Source organism: Callorhinus ursinus, unplaced genomic scaffold, assembly GCF_003265705.2.
Source record: "Callorhinus ursinus isolate GAN/ISIS: 27379988/994484 unplaced genomic scaffold, GSC_fseal_2.0 scaffold27, whole genome shotgun sequence".
In the NCBI taxonomy this organism is placed as follows: Eukaryota; Metazoa; Chordata; class Mammalia; order Carnivora; family Otariidae; genus Callorhinus; species Callorhinus ursinus.
This window is the reverse complement of record NW_027397089.1, coordinates 18738002-18750418: the sequence shown is the minus strand read 5'-3', so window position 1 is coordinate 18750418 and position 12417 is coordinate 18738002. Positions and strand designations below refer to the sequence as shown.

The following is a 12417-nucleotide window of genomic DNA, read 5'->3' as shown; positions in this document are numbered from 1 at the left end:
AGGACACATATTAAAGAGAGGTATAGCTACATTAGAATAGGGATATTTTCACCATTTAATCAGAACTGTAATATCATTCATTAGGCAGGGAATTAAAGCCCACATTTTGCAAACCTGGCAAATCTAATTCAGACAATAAACAAAACAAATGAAAACATAAAAACGCAGGCTAATTGCATAAACTGTTGAATGTACTTACCTTACCAGAAAAGAAACTTCACAGAAACAAAATTCATTAAAGGATCTCTTACCCTGGCCTGGGATATCATTAGGAAGTTTGTGGTTCATCCAGATGAACATGGGGTTCTTAATCTCTGGGGTAGTCTTATTTACATGGGTGTCATACCTCAAGAGAACCGTGTACTGTGTCAGGGCATGAAAAAGAAGAAGGATGAACAGAAAAAGACATTTTAGAATGACTTCTGATGAGATTGTCCTGCCCAATGACATTTGAATTTCATAGTAACGATTCTCAGTGAAACAGGTAATATTTAGCAGGCAGGAGCTAGCTAGTTAGCGTCCATTTATTGGTTCACAGCATGACAGTAGATTTAAGCTCCAGCTGGGTCAATTATTTTTGTTTCTTTATGACCATATGCTACTTTATGCTCATACCAGTAACTCCTACCCAACATAGATTCTTTGGGTCTTTAGAGAACTAGTTCAAGTCTCTCATATTACAAAAATGTTAAAACAGAGACCAAAAGAAATTAAATGGTTAGGTCCAAGTCACACGACAAGTGAAGTACCAATGTTCTCCACAATATTAAGTTGCTATTGAAGATAATATCTTGAGAAAATGCACTACAGCTAAAATCCATTCATTATCCATTTTGATACATGTCGAGGGGCTCTGAAATAATTCACATTTAAATTCTGTCAATTACATAATTTTCAAATCTCTTCTATCCTTTTGCTCCAATGTGCTGTCTTGTACACGATACTAATTAGGTTTCTAAGATAAAAGTTTTCTTTTTCAAGCAATCTGCTGATAGGATATATTAATATATCCTTTATTACTGCTGCATATAATGATCATCTTTCTAAATTCAACACCATTCCCTCAAAACTTTCTGGACAAAAGTTTTACATCTTTAGAAATATACTTTTAACTTGAGAGCATGATCTATAATTGCATATATTGAGGGTAGTAAATATCCTAATATTAGGAGACAGTACATCGAATCTCCATTGAAACTTCCTCTGGATACAGAATAACTTATTTATATCCCTGTGTTTTGAGAATTAATCCCTGGTTTCCCTATATGTACATATTATATAGCACAACTGATGGCATTAGATTATTGAAAAATACAATCAGTTTGCCTTTATGGAAAAATTCAGCTAGATTTTCTTTCAGAGAGAATAAGTGCACAGAACATTTTTCATATTGAAGAGCAGTTATGAGGCTGATGTAGGATCTTCCCACATGTATTTGCTTCTCTCCAAGAGCATCATCCCCGGTACAAATAACTTAGAGAGGAGTATAGTTCTCTTTAAAGTTACTATGATAACTGGAGCTTTGATGACACTTTATTTTAAGGTATTCCCATGAAGTGTATGTGAAATATAGCATTATATTCAAGGTTTTTATAGTAACTGAAAACTATGGAGTACTTTTCTGAAATGCTGCCCCCAAACTTCTGGCTTAACTTTCTCAATCTGGACATCTTTCTCCTAGCTTTCCACATTTTCATTACAGATATCTTTTTAGAAAGTGGGTTAATATATACACTAAATATATGACTTAAAGATGTCATAATGATCCAATTGGAAAATTACATGAAAAAATGAGAAAGAAAAGAAAAAGAAAAGTTTTTCTCTTAGATTCCTAGTTATGTCAGGACATGACGTCTTAAAGAGAGAAACTTTCTACTGACCATTTGGTTGGCAGAACAGTGGCTTTCATTGTTTGTGATGGGCACTACTTTGGGTGACATAAAGACAGGTGATTTGTTTTTAAATTAAATGATGATCAGCCATCAACTATATGCCATATAAGAAGCTAAGCACTGGAGGCATAGAGAAGTAAGACCCACTCCCTTTCTTTAAAGAACCTATAGGTAGGTGAGGAGAAAAGAGATACATAACATGAATAAGAGCATGACATTATAGGACTGTTTATATGTGTCAGAAAGATAGCACAATTAATGATTTTCATGAGTTCAGATGGAGAGAATAGAGAATGTTTCTTTGAAATTTTTAGCTGTGGAAATGAATAAACAATTCTTAGGAGAGCACTGTCATCCTTTTGTTAGTATCCCATCAATAGTCTGGTCTTTATATCAATGTATTCTGGGTGGGTATTTTATATATAGCCAATAGAGTGTGGATGTTCTAAATAAGGTATGGGTCAAAATGCTTAAAGAATACAGTCCTAAGTAGGTCACAATCGTGAATCTGAAATAAATAACTTGCATATTTTAAACACAACTTCTCTAATTCTTTTGCTATCACTCGCCTTGTAGTTATCCTTCCTCACCTAGTCACTTCACCCCAAGTTCCTGATAAGAAGTCAGACATACTTTGTTGGTTTCCACAGAAGTATACAGAAGCACCATAGTGTTGTCAATATCCCCACAGTCGTCCAAAGTCACAGGACCTGCATGCCCTAGGGCAAAATCAGAAAGAGTTGGAGGTTATTTTTGACTTTTTGACTGAAAAACCAGTTAGATCCTTACAGAGGGTATAAAATAGTTTCCAATTGCTCTATTTTACTGAAAAATTATCTTAATGAGCTAATCAGAGGGAATATCCATTGGCTCTTGGCCCTGAGATCTCTGATGGATATTTTAAAGAGAGATGCTATTTAGTATTTAGCTAGAAGCGAAAATTTTTGCCACTGCAGTTAGGATGAAAATATAATCAGCCCATTGAATCTAATTATTAGTGAAAAGTTTTTGCTAAGAATATGCACTAAACTAGTAAAAATTCCCCATTTACCATGTGATATATAGGATTATTAGATTCAAATTATTAGAATTCAAATATCTAGCTTTCAACAAAAATATCACAAGGCAGACAAAGAAACAAGAAAGCGTCACTCAATCAAAAAAAAAAAAAAAGGAATAAACTAACAGAAACTATCCCTGAAAAAGACCTGATGGTGGATCTAACAGACAAAGGCTTTAAAACAGCTGTCCTAAAGATGGTCAAAGAACTAAAAGAAGAGATAGATAAAGTAAGGAAAATGATGTATGAACAAATGGGAAATATCAATAAAGAGAGGAAAAACCTAAAAAGGAAACCAAGAGGAAATTCTAGAGCTGAAAAATACAATAGCTGACATGCAAAATTCACTAGGGAGACTCAGAGGCAGATCTGAGCAGGCAGAAGAATCATCGAACTTGAAGATAGGACAATGGAAATTATCAAGTCTGAGGAACAGAAAAAAAGGTGAAGTGAACAGAGCCTGTGTAACACTATCAAGCAGACCACCATATGCACTGTGGAAGTCCAGGAAGAAGAAGAAGAAGAGAGAAAGGGGTAGAGAGAATATCTGAAGAAATAATAGCCAAAAATTCTCAAATTTGATGAAGTACATGAATATAAATATCCAAGAAGTTCAATAAACTCCAATAGGATGAATTCAAAGAGATCCACACTGAGACACATTCTAAACAAACTGCCAAAAGCCAGACCTCAAAAAGAATGAAACCTTGCCATTTGCAACAATGTGGGTGGAACTAGAGGGTATTACGTTAAGTGAAATAAGTCCGTCAGAGAAAGAAAAATACCATATGATTTCACTCATATATGGAATTTAAAAAACAAAACAGATGAACATTGGGGAAGGGAAGGAAAAATAAAGTAAGATGAAAACAGAGAGGGAGTCAAACCGTAAGAGACTCTTAACTATAGGAAATACAGTGGGGGTTGCTGGAGGGGAGGTGGGTGGAGCGATGGGTAACTGGGTGATGGGCATTAAGGAGGGCACTTAAAATAACTAGCACTGGGTGTTGTATGCAACTGACGAATCACTGAACTCCACCTCTGAAACTAATAATACACTATATGTTAATTAAATTGAATTTAAGTAAAAAACTGAAAAAAAAAAAGACAGAATTTTGAAAGCAGCAAGAGAGAAGTGATTTGTCACATGCAAGAGATACTCAATAAGATTTTTAGCAGGCTTCTCATTAGAAGTTTTAGAATCCAGAAGGCACTGGCCTGATATACTCAAAATGCCAAAAGAAACACTTTCATCCAAGAATTCTTTATCCAATGAATCTGTCTGTCAAAAGTGAGGGGGAAAGTAAGACATTCCAAGATAAACAAAAGCTGAGTTTGTAACCACCAGAACTTGCCCTGCAAGAAATGCTAAAGGTAGTCCTATAGGTTGAAGTGAAAGGACACGGGACAATAACTTGAAGCCATATGAAGAAATAAAGATCTCAGTAAAGGCAAATACATGGGCAGTTATACCATCTAACATTAATATAACAATGGTGTGTAATTCCACTTTTTGTTTTCTACATGATTTAAGAGATGAATGTGTTTTTAAAAACTAGTATTATTGTAACTTTGGTTTGTAACCCTACATTTTGTTTTTGGCATAATTTAAGAGACTAAAATGTTTAAAACATCATTAGTTTATGTTTTTGGACACACACATATAAAGATGTAATTTTGCATTAATTTGCGTCAATGTCTGAAAGAGGTGGGTATGGAAGTATTAAAGGAGTCCAGTTTTCAGATATTATTGAAGTTAAACTGGTATAAAGTCAAATTAGAATATAATAACCTAGGGTGTTAGCTGTAATATCCATAGTAACTACAAACAAAATAGTTAAAGAATATAAACAAAACAATAAGACAGGAATTCAAACATTTCACTACAAAATAAATTACCTACACACAAAAGAAGGCAATAATGCAGAAAATCAGAGACAAAAAAGCTATAAGACAATAGACAACAAAGGGCAAAATGATAAAAATAAATCTCCCCTATCAGTAATTATTTTAAATATAAAATAGATTAAATTCTCCACTCAAGGATAGAGATTAGGAGATTGTATTTTAAAAATGACTCTATATGATATCTATAAGAGATCTACTGTAGGTTTAAAAACACAAATAGGTTGAACGAGAAAGGATGGAAAAGGATATTCTATGCAAATAGCAACTAAAAGAGAGTGACTGAGAGTAGTATATTGCATACGCTAATATCAGACAAAACAGACTTTATTTTTTTAAGATTTATTTATTTGTTTTAGAGAGAGAGTGCGTGTGCAAGTTGGGGGAGGGGCAGAGGGAAAGAATCTTCAAGCCAACCCCCTGCTGAGCGTGGAGCCTGACGTGGGGCTCGATCTCACAACTCATGAGATCAGGACCTTAGCTGAAATCAAGAGTTGGATGCTTAACCGACTGAGCCACCCAGGCACCCCCAAAATAGATTTTATTTTTTTATTATGTTTTTAAAGATTTATTTATTTATTTATTTGAGAGAGAGAATGAGATAGAGAGAGAGAACATGAGAGGGGGGAGGGCCAGAGGGAGAAGCAGACTCCCCGCTGAACAGGGAGCCTGATGCGGGGCTCGATCCCAGGACTCCAGGATCATGACCTGAGCCGAAGGCAGTCGCTCAAACAACTGAGCCACCCAGGCACCCCAAAATAGATTAAATCAAAAAAGTTTACAAGAGACAAAAAAGGACACTATATATTAATAAAAGTTTCAATACAGCAAGAAGATATAACAATTATAAACATTTATGCACCTAGTAACAGACTACCGAAATATATGAAGCAAAAATTGATATAACTGAACAGAGAAATGGACAGTTCTACAATAATAGTTGAAAATTTCAATACTCCTGGTGCCGGGGTGGCTCAGTAGTTAAGCGTCTGCCTTTGGCTCAGGTCATGGTCCCAGGGTCCTGGGATTGAGCCCCCCATTGGGGTCCCTGCTCCGCGGGAAGCCTGCTTCTCCCTCTCCCACTCCTCCTGCTGTGTTCTCTCTCTCGCTGTGTCTCTGTCAAATAAATAAATAAAAACTTAAAAAAAAGAAAATTTCAATACTCTACTTTCAATAATGGATAGAATAATAAGACAGAAGTGAGGAAATAGAGGAATAGATCACAACCTGAGCTGAAACCAAGAGTTGGACATGAGAGGCGCCCCTCTACAAATATTTAAAGAATAATTAACACCAACCTTTCTCAAACTTTTCAAAAAAACCTGAAGAGGAGGAAACATTCCCGAACTCATTCTATATGGCCAGAATTACTCTGATACCAAAGCCAGAAAATGACCCTAAGAAAACTACACATCAATATCCCTAATAAACACTGATATGAAAGTCTTCAACAAAATACTGGCAAATAGAATTTAGCAGCATATTAAAAGAAGTATTCATCATGACCAAGAGAGATTTATTCCTGGAATGCAAGAATAGTTCAACATATAAAAGTTGATAAATATAATATACCACATTAAAAGAATGAAGGAAAAAAATGCATGATCTTTTCAATTTGATGAAGAAAAAGCTTTTACAAAATTCAATATGCTTTCGTCATAAAACACAACAAACTAGGGACAGAAGGAAACTACCTCAACATAATAAAATCCGTCTATGGATAACCCATAGCAAACATCATACTTAATGGTGAAAGAATTAAAGCTTTTCCTCTAAGATCAGGAACAAGGCAAGGATGCCCATTCTTGCCACTTTTATTAAACATAATACTGGAATACCTAGCCAGAGCACTTAGGCAAGAAAAAAATAAAAGGTATCCAAATTGGAAAGGAAGAAGTAAAATTCACAACTGATATGATCTTACATGTTGAAAATTCTCAAGATTCCACCAAAAAAGAGTTCAGCAAAGTGGCAGGATACAAAGTAAACACGCAAATATCAGTTGCATTTCTATATACTAACAGTGAACATTCAGAAAAGGATGTTAAGAGTACAGTTCCAGTGGTAGTTACAGGTCTCCATTTATGGAGTGAATAAGTCACGGGGATAAAAGGTTGAGGAAATAGAATCAATGTATAGTCAAAGGTATAGGGAACATAGTCAATGGTACTGTAATAGGGTTTTATGGTGACAGATGCTAGGTACACTTGTGGTGAGCATAGCATAAATTATAGACTGTGGAGTCACTATGTTATATAGCTGAAACTAAGGTGACATTGTGTGTCAACTATATTTCAATAAAAAGAATACAATTCCATTTATGATAGCATCAAAAAGAATAAAAGATTTGAGAAATGACTTAGCCAAGATTAAAGACTTGTACAAAAAAAAAAAACTACAAAGCTTTTCTGCAGGAAATTGGAGAAGATATAAATAAATGGAAACCTCCCATGTTTATGTATTGGGACACTTAACATCATCAATAAATCTATATTACCCAAAGCAGTCCACAGATTTAACACAATCTCTGTCAAAAAAATTATTTTTTTTGCAGAAATAGGAAAAGCCATCCTAAAATTCATATGGAATCTCAAAAAACCCAAAATAACCAAGATAATCCTGAAAAAGAAGAAGCTGAAGGACTCACTTCTTAATTTCAAAACTTGCTACAAAGCTACAGTAATCAAAACAGTATGGTACTGGCATAAAGTCAGATGTATATACAAATGGAATAAAATAGGATGTCCCGAAATCAACCCTTACATATATGGTCAGACGATTTTCTCTAAGAGTGACAAGACCATTCACTGGGGGAAAAGAGAGTCTTTAACAAATGGTGCTGGAAAAATTGGATATCCACATACCTCAAAATGACCTAAATGTAAACCTACAAGTATAAAACTTTTAGAAAAAAACACAGAGCAAAAGCTTTATGACATTGGATTTGGCAGTGATTTCTTGCATATGATACTAAAGGTAGAGGCAACCAGTGAAAAAATAGGCAAATTGGACTTCATGAAGATTTAAAAACTTTGTGCATGAAGACATTATCAACAGAGTAAAAAGGCAACTCACAAAATAGGAGAAAATATTTGCAAATCATATATCTGATTAACCAATAATATCCAGACAAAAACCCAAACAATTCAAAAAGGGGCAAAGGCTTGAAGAGACATTTTCTAAAGAACATATACAAATAGCCTATAAGCACATGAAAAGGTGCTTGATATTGCTATTCATTAGGGAAAGGCAAATCAAAATTACAGTAAGATACCATACTTCACATTCAGGAACATGTGTTGGGAACCTTGGGATGATATTGTTATGAGAGGTTCTGGTAGTTTGAGGGGTAACACAGGGTCCCAGATCCCTAAAGGATAGAAAGGAGATATGGAAGGACCAAAACCAAATTGTAGGGATTTCTCTTCTCGCTAGTCTCCAAGCACAGTCAGGACATCACCGCCCCAAACGCCCTGTGATGAGTTTGTTCAAAGTACAAAGTCCAAGCCATGTGCTCTTTCTTTGATATCGAAAGATTCTGAAATCTTAAAGCATAAACTGGGGTCCAGATATCGCTAATAGAAACCCTCAAATGTATGCAGTGGTATTTGCCTCCAAGTAAGTTTGAAGATATTTAGCTGTTGGTCTGTCTATGGCCAACCCCCCTCTTTGCTTCCCAAAGTCCATCCACAAAGCCCGAATGTCTTTAGCTTTCTGTAGAAAGTGTTAGTTAAGTGTTGTTGCTGTTGTTGTTTGCTCTTAGGAAACCAGTACCTTCAAAAGTGAGGTTCCTGAAGGCCTGAGCAAATTTGGGGGTGGTAATATCTTCTCCATTTTCAAGAAATGTCTTCAGCATGTGTCCAAAGAGCAAGATTCCATTCAAGTAGGCAAGAGCAAAGTTATTTTTTGCCTGAATGAGAAAGAAAAATCTTAAAATGAGTTCCCCAAAAAGAGATTCTGGTCTTGAGCCTGGAGCAAAACATTCTTGGTGTCTGCAGAGTAACTGGAAAGGTAAAGGGATGTTAGGAGAATTGTAGGGATGGTATTAAAGAAGTCTTTTGGAAAATATGTCCTTGAGCCAGGGCTCTTTTATTAGCCTTGTGTCAAAATTCTGCCTTTCCTTGGCAATCAATAAACCTGGAACACTATTTTTAGGGAAGTAACTAAAAGCAATTATACTTTCTTCCCATGATGGCGAAATCTATCATTTCAACCAGGAAGAACAGCATGCAGCATTGTCATAATTCTTGTGAGATTTTATATAGGAAAAATGTTTGTTTGTAGTGTAGTGTTTTCACAAAGAGTAAAAGAGAACAACAGTAAAAACAACTCTCTGTCCTTCAGCACCCTGAATAGGGCAGGAAGAGAGTTGATTGGATGATACCATTGAACTTGCTTTGAAGACGGTTCTTGATAGTTGCATGGTGGTCTTCACAGAGTTGGGCTGTGGATTAAAAGTCTTATGCCCCCTGAGACCAAGTAAATTCTGTCAGCTTGGGCATTTTAGACCGTCCACCTGTGAAGAATCACACTTTTGCCAGAGCCTAGCAGCTGGGTGAGTGATATCTGAATATTACACCCAGAAGTATATTTGCTAGAAATATAAAAAAGAAAAAAGAAAACACCTCTCATTGGTTTCAGTGTCTTTTGCTGAAATCATCATTTCACGAAACCAAAAGAATCCAGTTAAGTCCCAACCCCAAAAGTGGTTACAGCTCCTAATTTGGGCAGGGTTGTAAAACAGAGGGTTTAGAACTGCTAGTCCGGGAAAAAACTGTGATACTCCCCAAAGTACCCAACTTCCCTTATAGCTCTTTGGGCCTGGCTTGCCATCCCAAGGTTGTTCATGGTCTTCAGGACTGCTCCTTCCCTCCTCTTCCCAGTCCAAACCTGCTCTCAACTGACTCTGAGGGCAGAATACATCTGATGAATTTAGTCACACTAAGGTGCAGTGACTGACAAAGCCCAAGGTGGTGTTAGGGTCAGGGGCCCCTGCATTATAATAAGGTGGCCAGGATTTAATGTCCAGTTAGAGGTTCTTTTTTTCTGGGATAAATGCTAAACCAGATATGATGCTAAGACTCTCGTGGACAAATTTAAACAATGGTCAACTTAATTATAATAGGGGACAATGTCTTAACCTAGGAATATATATCTCTAAAGGTAGAATTTTGATATCTGTGATAGCAGAAAGTTGCTTTAGGGTGTAAGGAACTTCATTTTTTTACATTGTTTAGTTTCTACCCTCCCTAAATTAGTGGGGCTTCTTCCTGTTTTCCCATATTGTCACTTCCATTCCAATGTAACAGAGTGTGCATTGCTGTGTTGGTCCAGAGCCCAGCACAGTGACCTATAGTAAGAATTTTAATATCAGTAATCTTGCACATAGTTGGTCTCAGTTAACATTTGTTTAGTGAATGGGAGTAAAAAAAAACAATTGTTACCTTAGAATTGGGGTCCTACATAGGAGAATAACATCTTACCCTTGACAAAGAAAAGAGTAGTACATAACCATGAAACTTACCTGTGATAAACCCTTGGAGAAAGAGCTAATGGAGGTGGAATTCCCAGGAGGCAATGTCAGCACAAGGACATTTTTCATATAGTCAGGGGCTGTGACATTTTCCATGAAGTAGTGGTTACTGTAATAAAAGCACAAATTCCTCATGAAAATTTATTCCTTCAAAAATCATATGGAGCTTCTGCAATTCCCACAAACTATAGCATCAGCCTTGAAATAGTTGAAAACATCTTTTTTTTTTCCAGTAACCTGGAAAACTTTCTGCCTCCCCAGATAGGTTTATTGTCATATAAGATGCTAAGTTGAGTAAGAGGGCTGTGGTTCACACCCATGAGCGGAAAGGAAGATCAGATCACAGAGACTTCTTTGAGGGAGGTTTTTTGGGCTCTGGACATGTGAGCTAATGCTTGCTTTCAAGGCTTACTGACTTTTGGTTTACATGTGGAAACTTTCTTTTCTTTAAGTGCTCATAATAGTTTAGATATATTGGGATAGGATATAGAGAAATTTTATGAATTAAATTTATGGTGAAACTAAGTATGAAAAGACTAAACATTTTCTCTAACACTGTAAGCTCCTGACATTAGTGTATTGATTGTGTATCCTCAATCCTAGGCGATAGTTGGCCCATTGTGAACCCTCAATACTGTCTAAGATTGTGCTGCAAGTCATAGAGTTTCTAAAATTCCAAATCATTTGAGGGGCGCCTGGGTGGCTCAGTCGGTTAAGCAGCTGCCTTCGGCTCAGGTCATGATCTGATCCTGGGGTCCTGGGATTGAGCCCCATGTCCGGCTCCCTGCTCAGTGGAGAGCCTGCTTCTCCCTCTCCCTCTGCCTGCCACTCTGTGTACTTGTGCTCTCTATCTCTCTGTCAAATAAATAAAAAATCTTTAAAAATAAAATAAAATAAAATAAAATTCCAAATCATTTGAGTGTTTTAATATGCAATGAATCTAACATGTTTGAACTGCTATCACTAGGATAACTATCATTTACTATTCAAACAGTAGGTGAACACATCTATGCCCTGAGGACTAGGTTGAATAATGTGCTCATATTATCACATCTAATCCTAAAAACACTCCTATGAAGTGGGCCTCTTTATTCTCATTTTACAAAAGAGAAGTTTTAATCTCAAGATTCTAAGAAACACCCAAGAGTCAAATGAACCCCAGATGAATAACTTTTTAAAAAACTGTTTAACTGAGGTGTTATTTGGAAAACCCAAGAAATAAAAGAAATTAATCAACTGTCAAAAAAAAAAAAAAAGAGTCAAATGAACCAAAGTGTCAGAATTAGAATTTGAAACCCAGTTAATGTCAACTTTCAAATGAATCTCATGATCTTCCCCAAACATAGCCAGGTGTCCTTTGAGAACAGTGACAAAGGAATGCTAACACTTTGGCAGTTGGTTGAGGATTTGCTAAAAGTAGGATTACACCAACCTGGCTACACTGAAGACTCCTTCCAAAGAGCAAAGTAACTATTGAAAGCAGCTGTCAATGTGGTTGTAGGAATGAAATATTGATAACTTTGTCCTCTTTCCTGTATTTTGCAGCTAAAAGGCTAAGTTGATTGATTAGATTATCTTCATGAAGGCCTAGTCAAATAGGCCTGCAGTTCCTATGCTTTATTCCTCTTAACACTGTGACAAGTACAGAGAGTGTGGGTGAAATGCCTAGGCAAATATGGGAGATATCAGGGCAGTAACAGTATCCAGTCTGAGTGCAGACAGGTAATGATTAATAATGCAGTCAGATAATTGAGGTCATATGATCTAGCTGAAGGGGCAAGGGGCACAGGTGCACCAGCGACACCTTCTATATGCTTACTCTGACTCAGATACTTTATCAGTATGGTTTGTGGGGTCTCCAACCCTATTAGAAAATGACTGGTAAAATATAACACTGTTAATTATACTCTAATTAAAAAAAACGAAAATTGAATTATAAGGAAACAAAAAGAGAGAGCGAGAGAGGAAGGAAGGAAGGAAGAAGGAAGGAAGGAAGGAAGGAAGGAAGGAAGGAAGGAAGGAAGGAA

The 12417-nt window shown here is 36.3% G+C and overlaps 1 protein-coding gene and 1 long non-coding RNA gene across 4 annotated transcripts in view; one reads left to right on the top strand and one right to left on the bottom strand.

The window, feature by feature from the left end:
• Nucleotides 1-12417, bottom strand: part of GUCY2C (guanylate cyclase 2C) — a 71941-nt gene that overhangs the window by 44671 nt on the left and 14853 nt on the right. For all 3 annotated transcript variants that reach the window (XM_073877945.1, XM_025879900.2, XM_073877944.1), the window contains exons 7-10: nucleotides 10382-10499; nucleotides 8632-8767; nucleotides 2526-2611; nucleotides 252-363 (exon numbers count right to left, since the gene is read on the bottom strand). In XM_073877945.1, the coding sequence (XP_073734046.1) occupies nucleotides 252-363; nucleotides 2526-2611; nucleotides 8632-8767; nucleotides 10382-10499 (452 nt within the window). The remainder of the gene's footprint in view (nucleotides 1-251; nucleotides 364-2525; nucleotides 2612-8631; nucleotides 8768-10381; nucleotides 10500-12417) is intronic.
• LOC112830175 (uncharacterized) overlaps nucleotides 1-12417 on the top strand; it is a 48992-nt gene that overhangs the window by 21900 nt on the left and 14675 nt on the right. The gene's annotated exons all lie outside the window — the stretch shown is intronic.